The 15,193-nt window shown below is 33.5% G+C and overlaps 1 protein-coding gene across 1 annotated transcript in view; it reads left to right on the forward strand.

The window, feature by feature from the left end:
• Faf1 (Fas associated factor 1) overlaps positions 1-15,193 on the forward strand; it is a 459,649-nt gene that overhangs the window by 314,473 nt on the left and 129,983 nt on the right. The window contains exon 13 of the mRNA XM_047554623.1: positions 13,517-13,671. Coding sequence (XP_047410579.1) covers positions 13,517-13,671 — 155 coding nt within the window. The remainder of the gene's footprint in view (positions 1-13,516; positions 13,672-15,193) is intronic.

A 15,193-nucleotide genomic window follows, 5' to 3' on the forward strand; every position in this document is an offset into this window, starting at 1 on the left:
AAAAGAACTTTCACTAAGTATCTTGTACAGTAAATTGGCATTTAGATTTATTCAGACTGATAATCCCCAGAGGAGCATAAGCTCTTATTTATTAACTCCTGGGTATTTCTAATGAAACAATTGATGGTTTGCTTTTTATTAGTGTCTAGGTGTTTTAGCAAATGAAAATTATTGGCTTATATAATTAAATGTTTTGCTTCATATTAAATTCATACTAAAATTCACTGGCCTGTCTGGATTGCTAAAATGTCTTTATCTTTCTCCCTTTGTTCAAGGTTTTTTTTCTTTTCTCATTTCTCATTTTCAAGTTAGAGAACAGTTTATGCATAATTCATTATATTTCTCTAAATAAAGTAAAATGTAACCCTATGATGGATAAACTATCCAAAATTAAATCTAAGCTGGTACATTTAATATAGCCATCAAATACATTGTACATATCCCTTTTTAATTGTATAAGTACAGTATAATAATAATCTTGCAATTTATATGAGGCTTTGTGGTTTATGAAACATTTCATATTTATTTCATATATATGTAATTATTTGAAACTCATACAAACCTGTAAGATAGGGACATTTAGTACCCATATTCTCATTTTAGAGGTGAGAAAACTACATGACTTACTCAAAGACACATCAATAACTTACTATAGTAATAGTAGAGGCCAAATCAGAGCTCATGTGTTCCAGGATAGGTAAGTATGGCTTATACTCTATGATGATGCTACCTACTCTACTGCAGAACTCAGTTACCAAACTTCTCTAATTTTCATATTCCACTTCTGAGAATTAAGACAAATCGTGTTCAGTATTATTTTCAAAATATTCCGAATGAACCATTTTTAAGAAAACAGTTCACTAGTGTTCAAACATTCTAAGGCAAGTGTGACCGATACTGTGGCACTCTTACTAAATTTCTTTCATCTTAAATATCACATGTTTAATTTAAACTGTGGGAGGCACATTAATTTTACCAGGGCAACAGATGAGCCTCAAGTACCAGCTTTCTTCACTGAAAGTGAGAAATTGAGTTCCAAGAGTAAATAAAAACAAGATTGAAGGTTTAAATCCTCTGCTAGGCTTTTTGAACTTATATACTCATTAAATGTTTATTGGAGTGGTGGGATTACAAAGGATTTGGGGAGCTTCATCAACTGGTATATAGTTAATCACTAAGTAAAACACTACATTTGATAAAGTGTTTCTCACGATGCCACATTCAATCCATCTTAATGAAAACTGCTTCACACTGATTTCATTTGAGAGTACTTGTTGGCGAGAGTGTTCATAGTTCTTTCTTCCTTTTTTTTTTTTTTTTAAAGGAATTTACAATACTGTCCAAAGCAAAGCTCAACTTCAGCAAAGGAGATATTCTTAAGTTCTGTATTTCTTTTAAGTGTATCATGACAAAGTTTTGACTTCTGGTAACATGTTGATCAGTTCTATGACTTCCTACCTTGCTCTTAACTATAACACATGGCCACCCAGTTGAAAGCTATAAATATTTATCGCATGCTCCCTAAGGTTCTGGGATATAGAGGTTTTCTGCCCTCGATAATCTGGCAGGGAAGACAATATAAAACAGATCCATATAATGCAATTTGCTATGGAAGCAGACATGAGTGATACCTCATCTACCTTAGAAGTTTGTGGAGGCAGGGGTTGATTTCTGGAGAAGGTAGCTATGACCTGAATTTAAAAGATGTTAAAAAAAAGACATAAAAAATAAAACTTAGGCAAGTAACAGAATTCTAAACAGAAGAAAATTTTAAAATAAAGCAGTGAAAGATTAAAATGAGGGAACTACAATCAGTTCGTTGTTACTGGAACAAAAAATAAAAATAAACACCCATTTGCTTTGCAAAGAATGAAGCTGGGAAAATTATCAAGGGCCACAAAGCATGAACTGGGCTGATTCTCTAGCATTAACTGACATTTAAAAAATATTTTTAATAAACCTTGTAGTGTATCTTTAGATAAATGAGAACCAGTGTTATCCACCTTAATTAAGTTTGCAAAAGAGTTACCACTGGCCATAACATGATTCCCTAGGAGTTTCCAAAGAAGATTCTTTTTCTTCTGATAGGTTCCCTTCCTCTCATGCCTTTACCCTTGATGAATTTTTTTCTTCTTCACAACAAAAAGGACCCTGGAGAATGATTAAACATTTGTAGTAACTAAATATCAACAGCAATAAGAATCCCAGTGCTGGGGCTTATCTCCCATGTGAAGATTGTTTCTTTCCCAGGCATCCCTTTGGGAGACTGAGCTTTGATATCAGTAATCCTGTTAGAGTCTCTAGATCTGACTTCAGGCCCAGTGCTTTTCTAAATATTGTACATAAGTTAAAGAGACCATGCTCGGTTCTTGATTTCTACTTAATAGCTCCATGACCAAATAAGTCATGAACTTGTTTCTAATCTGGGGAGAGGGAGACCAATGAGTTGATGATAATATCTACTTTATATGGTTAAGGGTTAAATGATAATATTCATAATTGCACCCAGCACTGTGACTAAGAGGTGCTATTTAGCAATTTTGGACAAATAACCAAAAATTGGTTTTCTTATTCAGTTTATGAACTAGCTCTGACAGAAAGGAATTTTGAGAACCCTGCGAGAATTTCCATCACTAAAATGAGTGATTCACTTTAACTAATTATTTATCAAGTTTTAGTGTATGTATTTATTTTTCAATCAGCCCATTTTAAATTAGTGCTCTTTATACTACCTAAGGTTTAGGCTGAAAGAAATCTAAATGTTATCTTTTATTTAATGTCCCCTAAGAAAAATCTGCTACATAAATGAGTCCACAGCTTTAGTTGTTGTGTTTCTAGAATCCTATCATCCAGAAGACCACGCAAACAAACTTCTCTGTGCTTCGGAAAATATATCCAGTTAGCTCTTGTCTGTGTTGTCTTTTAAAATTAAATTCTTTAAAGCAGGACATTAAAAAAAAAAAGACATTGTCTTTTATAGTAATTTTGTATGTCAACTTGTACAGAATCTTTTGCACATGTGTGTAAGACAAAACCTATGATGCTAATTAATTTTTCGGAAAATTTGTCATACAATGTTTGTTGTGGATAAAAAAAAAAAATACGAGTACATTTTAAGTAGAATATGAAAGTTACCCCATAATTCTAAACTTGAAAGTAACCACTATTAAATGTGTTTATTTTTTAAATTGAATTTTTATCAGTCAGAAAACTTAAGTACAGCTATACCAAATATGCTCTTGTATACTTAGATGTTCCTATGAAACAGTATATTATTAGTACCATTTAGAATGTGTCATTAATTCTTTAACTTAGTCATCAGTTCTTAAAACTATAAACATTTTTAATGCCCTCTTTAAAATTATGTCTTAAATTAGTAAAAAACTTATTAGTATTAATATATGCTGCCATTTAAAACTTTCTTCCTTATTTACTGCTATTCATGTCTTCATTTTAAGCCATTTGTTAAAAATAGTATTGGGGGCTGGGGTCATGGCTCAGTGGTACCGTGCTTGCCAAGCTTGCTTGAGGCCCTGGGTTCGATCCTCAGCACCACATAAAAATAAAATAAAGGTCTTGTGTCCACCTACAACCTAAAAATATTTTTAAAAAGTAGTATTGATAAATTTATGAAAATATCAATAGAAAGATTGATTTTCATCATGGGCTTTATCCATGTTTGCATCATTTCTCCCAAAGGGCCATCCTGGTTTTAGAAAGTTTCCCTGTTGTAAATGTGTTTGTTTTCTGATACTGGGGATTTAGCCTAGTGCCTTGCCCATGCAAATCAAGTACTCTACCACTGAACTATATCCTAAGCCCTAGAAAGTATTTGTTATTCATATTACCTATTTTAAAAGGATAAAAAGCAAATTAGATCTTTTAAGTATTTCATGTGTTAGTTCAAGAAATCTGCTCCAAATCTAATCTTAAATATTCTCTCTTAAAAGTAAGGGATATGGTAGAGAATTAAGTTTTGAATTCTGACTCCTTCCCATTTACTAGTTGCTACTAATAGGTATGTACTATTACTCCACCTTCCTGAGCATTAATTTCTGTATTTAAGACTTTGAAGTATAATACATACCTCACAATGTTGTTTAATAAAAAGTAATATTTCCTATGTAAAACATCTTCGTAATGTATGTAAAACTTCTTTGAGATAGTTTGCTCACAATAATGGTCACTGAACAAATCAGACAAATCTGGATTTGAAACTAGGCCCTAATACCAACTAGCTATATAAGTCACCCTTTTGTTTTCTTTGAAACAAGGCTAAAAATATTGTGGAGATAAAATGAATTCTCACCTTAATAGAGCTAAGTTATTCAAATATACATGTTAGAGAAGATGAATAGGCCTATGTAGTGGAATATAGGATGCATGTAAGAAAGCAGTAAATAATTGGGCAAGAGAAAAGTATGGGAGAGGGAATCATCATAGAAATCTATGAATGCCAGCCAAAGACATTTTTTTATTGTTAGGCATTGGTTAGCTTTTAAAAGATTTTGAAGAGGATTATATTGTCAGGACTATAATATAGGAATAAGTAATATGGTTGCAGTTGGCAGGACAGATTGGAAAAAGTGACAGAATTTGTATATGTGTAGGAATAGTGTGTCAAACAGTGATAAGAAAACCATAGTAATAGCACATCATAGTTTGCAAACTTGGTGTCTCTAAATTTCACAACCTGTTCTCTTCTTTGTACCTTTCCACATATACACATCTTCTAGTATTTTATTTCTCTCCCACTCTTCTTGAAGTGCCTAACAAAACATAAAGAATAACATTGTTGAAAATTTATACGCAAAGAGCTGATTACTCTAAAATGTATACTCATGAAGAACTCCAAAAATCAATTAGAAAAGGGCTGTTAGAGTATAGGCTAGCAATATAACAGGTATTTCATAGAAAAGAAAAGAAAAATGGCTAAATATGAAAACCTCATTCATATATTTCATAATTATAATGCAGATTCAAACTATATTAATATGTAATTTTCACCTATCAAAATACCTGAAATGTTTCTACATATATGCTAATGCAAATAAGAAATAAGATAAATGCAAGGTTATCTATTGTAGTGTTGTTTAAATAGCAAAAACTGGAAATACATTAAATGTCCATTAATAAAAGTCTGATTAAATAAATAATGGTACATTCATACTGTGGAATACCATGTGACCATCAAAAAGAATCAAGTTACTTCATAGATAATTAATGTAATATATATATACACACACATATATATGATCAAGATATATTTAAGTGAAAAATTTGAGGTGCATAATAGCTGTATTATATGTTTTATGTATGAAAATCACATGTGTGTTAGAAAGATAGGTAAATAGATGACAAAAAATATCTAGACAAACCACTTACTATGACTTCAATCACAAGGTCGAGTCTCCAGTATTTATGCTCTGGCACACGTGGCACTTCAGATAGTTACACACTTTATGATTACATTATTCCAAATGCAAGTAGGCCATCTTCTCTGGATTAATTGGGCTAGACTACATTAACAGTAAAGATGCCATCTCCTCCATTACATGAAGATAAGCCTAGAGTCACCTCAAGCAACAAACTCCATGCTTCCTTTTGTGTTCATCCAGTCCAAATCCTAGTTGACCTTCCAAGGATAAGTCTCACTAACCAAAAATACAAGATGGAGCTTTTTCAATGATCAGTCAGTTCATTAACTGCAAGCCAAAGTTAATCCCCTTAAAGCATAATTTAGGGCCCACTGGTATACTGTGAGAATCTTTCTGCTCAGACAGAAACTAATCCATAAATGCATGTCTTTTTCTTCTTATTTTATGAATTAATGATACAGTTCCATAGACTATCATTTTACATATGATTTTGGATTTCTTACAATTACAAATAAAAGGGGATTTGATTTTTTTAACAGAAAAATAAAATTTAATAATGACTTAAACAAAATAAAAGTTAATTTCTCTTTTTTTAATGAAGTTCTGAGATCATCGGTCCAAACCTAGTATGGTACATCACAGAGTCAAATTCAGTGTACTTTCATGTTTCTTCATTGACAAGGTTTGAATGATGTCATGTTTCAGGATGGGTATTAGAAGTCCAACAAACACTTCTGTTTAAATTATCCAGAACTTAATTACAGAACCGCAGTTGATTAACAAGAGAGTCCAGGAAATGTAATTTTTAGTTGTTGGCTACTAATCTAACTAAAAAGATAAATAAGAGAAGTTTTCCTCATTAAGGAACAAATAGAACATATTTAGGGAATACCGATAGTTTCTGCCACTCATGTTAAATGAGTGATTCAAGGGTTCCTGCAGTTTTTTAAAAATATTTTTTAGTTGTAGATGGACACAATATCTTTATTGATTTGTTTATTTTTATGTGGTGCTGAGGATTGAACCCAGTGCCTCACACATGAGAAGCAATCACTCTGCCACAGAACTATAGCCCCAGACTGTTCTGTTAAGCAGTTTCATATGCTTAAATTTTGCATATTTCTTTCTTTCTTTCTTTTTTTTTTTTTTTTTTGTTTTTACAAGTTAAAATATTCTACTTGGTAATATGCCTTCCAGATAGAATTTGATGGTATTAAAAAAGGTACTGAACATGTGCACCCATAAATCATTATAATTTCTATGATTTTGGGCAAGGATGCCTTATTAATACCGTTTTAATGAGACATTGTTAATTTATATTCAGTTCTTTGTTACTATAGTTTCCCCATCCCTTGGACTGTGGAAATAGATGAAATCGATAGTCTATGGATTCATTTCCTTTTCTTCAAAAACCTAAAAGTAGGGGAGGAGAGTATTTATTTACTATTGCCTTTGGAAGTATGTAACTCACATTCATATGCATGTTGTTCTGTTTAATGCGCCTAGTTGATAGTGTTTTGCCTCTCCAAAGAGAATAGTAAAGGATCAGAAAAGTTCTTCCTGCATTTTTTTAATGGTGCTGGGATCACACCCAAGGCCTTACATATGCTGAGCTTGAACTCTGCCACTGAGCTACAAGCCTTGCCCTCTTTCTGCACTTTTAAGAAGCTGCTTTTCCAGTCCTCCTTACTGCTTCTCAGGGTTCACCTGCAAAACCAATGAATTAAATTCTTTTGAATGGCCTGAAACGGCCTACTTCTTGCCTCCACACTACTTCTCCTACTCTCCCCCAGAAGCATACCTACCTCTCTACAGTTTGTTCTAAAAGACAGTCATTTGATCTTCTGAATTCCTTATTCAGTCTTTAGTCACATGCTGACTCTCCTCAAAGATATTTTGTGGTCTGAGAAATGAAAACTGATAAAGATCTATACCCAGTGATCCCAATGAAATGAACATTTGTTTTTTGTTGTTTGTTTGTTTGGCAACCCTGGATATTGTTTGGCAGCCCTAGGAGCACTCTACCATTGAGCTACATCCCCCAACCCTTTTTATTTTGAAAAGGTTCTTGCTAAATTCCCAGGCTGTCCTGGAACTTGCAATCCTTCTGCCTCAGTCTCCCAAGTAGCTGGAATTATAGGTTTGTGCCACTGCACCTGGCAATTATCATGTTATTTTGTGAAGACAGTTTGATTTTACTTTAGGCTTTTTTTTTTTTAACCTAACTTTCATATGACAATTCTCCAGATGTGAGATTCAAAGACATCTGTGTCCTCAGAATTTCAGAATGCTTTCCTAGCACCTGCATCTGGAAGTAAAAAGAAAAAGACACTATCTTCTCATCTTCAGGAGCTATTTATTTTTGGAACCTCTTCAGTTTGGTTGCTTCCTATTGGTCTCTGGAATCATCTTTGGTAACCAAATCAGGCAAAGCATGATATTTTCACAGTACAGCCTGCCCATTGGTTCTTCACTCTTTAAAAATTACTAGTTTGGTGTTCTTTGGACAGATTGGGACATTGGCAGCAGTGTGCCTTTCCCAAACTTTTCTCTTTGCCTCTTAACCTTTCCACACTATTAACTAAATTCAAAATTCAACTTAAGTCCCAGAGAAATCTGTTACCGTGTCCCACTTTTAAAATTCAGCTCAAGTATCAACTTTAGAAGGAAATAGGCAGTCTAATATTCATACCAGACCATGGAATCCATCTGCTATAGCACTCATGACCACTGATTTGCTAGCCTTACCCCCTCACCATTCCCATCTAATCTTGAGTGTTGTATACTTCTGACCTCCTGAATTATATGGCACGCAAGCACAGAAAAGTGAAGTAATTTTCCCAAAGTCCACAAAGCTAAGAGATGATAAAGTAGGAATTTTGAATCCAGTGTGACTGCTTCTATTCTTACCATGTACTTATTTTATGTTATGGTTAAATGCTGGACTGGACCTGTGAACTTCCATATACAAGGATAGCAGTATAGAAGGGGTATACTAGAATGATTCAAATTAGATCCTGTATTTAATAAATAAAACAGCTACCAAAAGTATTTTGAGGTACTTGGGGAAAATTTGAATATGAACTGTATATTAGATGATATTAGTATAGTACAATTAAATATCTTAGGTGTGATAAAGGTACAGTGGTTATGTATAATAGTGTTATCTCCGGAGACAGATACTGAAATATTTGTGGTGGAAGTATCATGATACCTGCAACTTTCAAATGTTTCAAGGAAAGAAGTATAAAAAGGATGATAAAGCACATATGGACAAATGTTAATAATTGGTACAGCTAGATAAAGAATAAATGGGTGTTTATTATAACCAGTATATCATTTTTTGTTTAAATAAACAATCCCCCAAACTTAAAAAAACAAGTCATAATAGTAATGATTCTGATTATTTTGGTGATGATAATGATGAAGGAAAAGATCAGAGGTGAGAAAGAGAAATAAAGTCAAGTCCCAACTTACACAAAGGAAATTATTTTATACTTTAATTCTTATAATGAAAAAAACTCTGAGCTACCATTTCTAGAAATTATTCATGATATCAGTATTAAAATCATTGAACACACAGATTGTGGATATTTTGGCACTCAAAAAGAAACGCTTCCTTTTTAGTCCATCAACTATTTCCTGAGTGTTCTGTGACTGGCTCATTTTGAGACATAGCTACTTTCTTTCAGTTCTAATGTTCTTTGGTTCTATGATACTGTTTAAATACAATAGCCACTGTAGCTCAAGGCCAAGGTACATTGGTTGCTGTCAGCTGGTCATTTCCTAAACATCAACTTAGTACCTTAGCTTCTGGATTTGAATGTGAAGATTAGTGAAGACACAATAAGCATCCCAGATACTATTGCCAGTGGGAAAACTGAAGGAGCTGCTTAATCTTTAATACATCTTCATGACTACGATTTCTTTCAAAATTGCTTTCAAACCCCTTTATTTTGCTTGGGTAGTTCCAGACTCTTCATCCTAACATACTTTTTATTCACTACCTGCTATGGGGCCCTGCATAATAAATAGATGTTTAACCTTCTTTGTCCTCAATCTTTACAACCCATCTTACCCCATAATCATACAACTGGTAGATAGAGAACTCATTTTAGAACAGAGCTTTCTATTACTTTAAAGCTTGGAGACCATTCTTTATAGTGTGTTACCAAAACCTAGGTCATATAATGGGCGTCTGAGGATAGGGAACCTGGGGTGTTTGCCTTTATGGTCTACCAGAGTTAGACCCTCTGCCAAACTAGAAAAGACAAATAAAATAGTCTTTTTCGTACCCCAATATTATCATTGTTACATGGTTCAATGTTTACTTCCCCACATAACCCCCCCACAGTTCTTTAAGCATAGAGGAACTTTGTTTTATTCATCTCCATATTCTCAATCCCTAACACATGACACTCTGTAAATGTTATTGAACTAAATTATTAATGGACCAAAGGAAAAACTGGTTATAGTAATGGAAAACAAAACACTGTCTTTTTCTTTTTCTGTGTACCCTATGCCCTTCCTTCACAGAAGCAGTTTTCTGATTACTTTGCTATTTCTTTCTCCCAAATTGGTTGATGTCAAACTGAATTGTGTTTTTCCCTGACTTAATTGAGCTCAATAATCAGAAATATGAAACTGGACCTCATTTATCATGCCTATAATTTAATCATACTTTATAGCCCAAACTTAGTAATATTTGCATTTTATTGTGGTTTATATTTTGCCTACTGTCATAACAGCAGAATAAATTTTGTTGTTGAAAGCTTATCATGTCAGAGAGATAATAGTATTTTAGGATTATTTCATTTCCCTTTTGAAAGCTGCTGTGGTCATGCCCTCAGCCTGAAGATCTTCCGATACTCTTTTTTACCATCTTTTTTCTCACATTCAGTATAAAGTGGGAATTTTTTTAAGTGTGTTTTCCTGGCATCTCATGTTTAACAGTGTCAGGGGTTTGTGTCCCTGGAACGAAAACTGTTTCTCCAGAGTCTTTTTTTCCTCAGCTTCCAGTGAAAAGAGGGGCGAGGCGAGCCAGTCGCTTACCACAAAGCAGTGCCACCACAAAGGAAAGATTAAGGGTTTAGAGAGAGGTCAATGTGGGTTTTTCTCTAACTAAACACTTTCCTAAAGTTTCCTTGTGGAAAAATAATGAAGTCATCTCAGAGTTTTTAAAGAATTTTTATTTCTTTTTCACCGTCTGCATTCGCTTGTCTTCTCAGCATGGATGTTTAATCTTCCTAGGCTTTGTGAATTGGCCCAAATGAATAAGTGGTGAGCTGTCTCTCTAGGAGCTAGAGGCTTATTCTAAGGGCCTAATCACTGAGTAAACACATCTTTGCCCTCCCTCTCACAACTGCGATATAATAGTTGAGATTCTAGCACAGTAACCTGGATATTGCAGGGACCAATGCTTTGAAATGCAGAATGGTTGATCCTCCAAAACAGACAGTGCCTGATCTTCGCCTGCCTCTTTCTTCTTTTTTAAATTAAATATTGCCAAAGAGATGCTGTTTTATTGCTTGATATTGTGCATTAGTGCCCTGGATTTCCAAGTTTAGTTTCAGTCAACACTGTGGGCTGCACTTATGGGGAACTCTGCATGTTGGGTTTCTTAGTAGCCTCCTTGGCACATGTGTGTTTGGTTTTGGAAGAGCATTTAAATTAAATCAGTGAGATAGCGATATAAATCACTAATCTCTTTCCCAAAGTCTAAATGTCTATTGCAGTGTTCTTGAGAGAAGTAGGCATTTTAAAGATTTAGCAGTTGCTATTGTTTGGTGAGAAATATGCTGATTTAAAAGTAGACAGCTCTCTTGTTCCCAGTGTCTCATTAAATGTAGTTGCCGAGATACCATCAAGCTGAATTAGAGGTTGACATCCCTCTGTCTTTTCAGCTAGAGATCTCCTAAGAAGAGGAGCTCTGAATTTGTTAGTGCAGTCAGGTTCATGATCCTTTCCCTAAAGCAGCAGATTCTTGATTCACTTACTAAAACTGATTTAGCTTTATCACTGCCATGTGGCGTTGTTATGGGGCCCATGGTTAATATCAGCACTCAGGTTTTTTTCCTCAAACAGTTTGGCACCTGTGCTAGTTTAAGGATGTAAAGAGACAGAAAAAGACCCAGACCTGACCCTTGAGAGACTTAGTCTGGAGGAGAAACTTGTAAACAATTATAATACTAGTGGGAAGAGCTAGCAACTCAGGAAAGGAAGCTCTTAACTTGCCTGAGGGGATCAGGAATGGTTTCATAAAGGCATTTGCTGTGAAACTTCAAGGTTGAGTTGGAATTTACCAGATAAGTATTTCTCCAACAATGTATCTTACAAACTTCCTAAAAACCCAGCTATATGGTTATCTATAGACATCAACATAGATGAAGAAACCCTGAGTCTTTCTTGTTCATCACTTTATCTCTCCTGCTTCTTGCTAGACCTAACACAATGAGCATTTAAACAAATGCTTGTTAAATGATTGAATAAATGAACTAACACACAGAAGCAGGGTGGGATCAACCAAGTCAATTATACACAGGAACCCTGTCCTTATTCCCATTACTTGCAGTTTCTGAAGCATGGAAGCACTGATGCTATAAGCAGTTTGGCAGCTTTATGTTATATGTATGCTCCCACGTGCCTTGACTACCTTGTGGTGATTTCCTTGCTACACTGTAGTATCAGAGAAAGAACACTAGACTTGAATTCAGACAATCTGGTTTGCAGTCCCCACTGTGTTTCTTACAAACTAGTTGTAGAATTTAACACAAGTCAGGGTTCTAAACCTCAGTTTCCTCATATACTAATGAGGTTAATACTTGTTTTACTAGTTTATTCTGGAGGTAAATGTAGGTAATGGTTGTGAAAATAATGTGATACTTTTAGAATCTTAATCTATTTACCTCTAACTTTATAGTACAAAATTTTCTGTTGAAGAAAATATGTTAATGATTACTTTTTAAGCATTGTTACGATTTGGGTTCTTTAGCAGGATATTTCTAAGCATCAGACATCATTAGACATTCATCAGTATGAGTCTTATATTTTTCTATAAGTATCTTTCTTTTTATTTAAGAATTCCACCCTGCAAATTTTCATTTAATGACTGCCATCACATTCCTTACTTAATATGAATGGATAATCCTACAACTTCCTTGAAATTTTCCTTTGGCAGAATTTCACTTATTGGTTTGTGTGTTGTCTTTACCATAAAATTTTATCTTTCCTTTTCCTGATAATTGTCACTCTTAAACTCAGCTCTTCTGTGAGGTAACACTAATGTTAGTCAACAAAAATTTATTTTATTTTTGTCATTGTTGTAGCTGACATATTGCAAATTATCTTGTTCAATTTTAGTTTTTAATTTTAGTTATTTTGTTGAATAGCCAACTCTGAACGGACATTTTTGAGAGAGCAGATATTATTTCTTAAGGACAGGGTTTATCATAGCCAAAGGAAAAAAATAATTTTTCATAGGAGAAACTATGTCGGTTATCTTCTGAAATATAAACTAGAAAGAATTCATGTGGACTGAATATTTTTTAACATCTTTTCAAATGGCAATTAAAGTCACATGTTCATAAATAAGGCCTTTAAGATGGGAATATATTAATGACTTTGAAATTAGTAGTAGAACTAAAAACAAAACTTTATTTTGGACCTTTTTTTTTTTTTCAAGTAGAAAAGACTACTCAGTGTTCGAGTTGAAAACATAATATGTCAGAGAGGTTTTGCCATCCAATCTTAATGATTAATTTTTCTCTGCATCGTTAAATACCTCAGAGTTAATATATCCCTTTACATAAAGGTGAATTGAACTTGAAGAATGGTAAATCCATTTTATTTAAAGAAAATGCAATTCTCTTGCAATTTCCACTTGCACATGTTAACAGAAATCTCTGATAGCAGTTTGTAAAACTAGATACAATCAAACTTGCCTCCTTATTTAGAGTGTAATGAGGCAAAAATTATTTATACTAGTAGATGCTTTAGGAACTCCAAATGTAAGGTACTTTTTTAGGGAATAGCATTTAATTTGTCTTTGCTGTTCATATACACTGATTATGCCTCTCCAAAATTCAAGAATCTTACATTAATGGATATTTTAATTGATCAGTATTTTCTTCTCTTTTCAGAGAAAGCTTCTTGCTATCTACCTCCACCACGATGAAAGTGTACTAACCAACGTGTTCTGCTCACAAATGCTTTGTGCTGAATCCATTGTTTCTTATCTGAGTCAAAATTTTATAACCTGGGCTTGGGATCTGACAAAGGACGCCAACAGAGCAAGGTAATACTGCTGTTCACAAGTTGTAAGTTTGTCTTCTATTTTTTAAAAAGTCATCATTTTGTTTGTCTTCTTATCGTCATAAATATTTTTCATCCTTAGCATTAATCTTCTATTATATTTCATTAGATAAAAGCTATTGTTTTAGCTAACACATGCAGTTATTTACAATTGTGAAAACATAACTTGTAAAGACGGCTTAAATTCAATAATAACCTGAAAACAAAAATATATATTTTTCTAATATATTATCTTTTTGCAATAAGACAGATAGCCTATATGTATAGTTTGTTGATTATTTAAAGAAAATCAGTGTTTTTATGATCATAAGAGGCAAAGCAAGTCTAACACATAATGTTAGTAGTAAGTTTATTTTTTTAATAACTTCAGTGAAGAAGGCAAGACATGCTGGACAGTCCAGTGGAGTTGGTAATAGCGTAACTCTAGCATATGCTAATTGATGTAATCGCTTTATTGCACACATTCTTTTGCACACAGCCAGCAATGCATCCATATTCTCAAAAGAAAAAAAAAATCCCTTTGCTTTTTGTCAGTAGTATTGTTAATTTGTTAATCATAATATCTTTAAATGATGAATAAGTCTTCATATTTTACCTTTTAAAGTTTCCCATCTGAAATCTATTTTCATCATGTTTAATTACACATGTGGCCATAACATCCCATGATGCTACTGTGGTTGTGTTAACACAATCATAATAACAGGCTGTGAGCTTATGAACAGGGAGGTTAAATTAATTCATTTCAAGAAAACCTATTATACTTACCTAATTTAAGCGATTATAGATCAATTAGAAATCATCTGATTTGTCTTTTACTATTTTATGTCTCACTGTATTTTTTATTATCATTCAGACTTTGTTTTATGTTATCTGCATCTGAAAAGAAAGATAATTCTTCCCTTAACTGTGATGCAAAAAAAAATGTTGAAGCAATTTCTTCATCTAATACTTAATTTCTTTAAGCAAATGGTTAGGAAATTTCCTAGAATGACTTCGTCCTGCCTTGGAAATGTTCCCTGTTATACATAAAGAACCTCCAGCACCTGTATTTGTTTAAATTAAATCAGGTTATTATTCACACTCAGTTAAAGGTGATGAAAAGCAGTGCCAAAAACAGATAAAAATGCAGCATCGAAGGTCTTTCATGAGGCAAAATACATAGACTAGAGACTTGGCTAAATCTTTTGCCATTCACTAGCAGTAAGGAATCTCCTCCTTTCCTTTTATCCACAACTTGATGGAGAAGGAAACACTATTTCTAAACCATCTGTAGTGGCTAAGTTCAGTGGGCTACCTGCTGTTATTTTGTTCTATCCTCCATTTAATTCCTTAGTTCCTTTTATTTTACAATGACAAAAAATTGCAGTGTAGTTTCTTTTGAAAAACAGTGTTTGAGGGTTTTTTTTTTTTTTTTTATGACTGGCAATCAACAGCCATGTAATTGCTTTGTTATGTTTTACTAAAGAAGTCTGTTAAGTAGCACAACTTTGATACACTAGTAATAA

The sequence above is a fragment of the Sciurus carolinensis genome, chromosome 1, assembly GCF_902686445.1.
Source record: "Sciurus carolinensis chromosome 1, mSciCar1.2, whole genome shotgun sequence".
In the NCBI taxonomy this organism is placed as follows: Eukaryota; Metazoa; Chordata; class Mammalia; order Rodentia; family Sciuridae; genus Sciurus; species Sciurus carolinensis.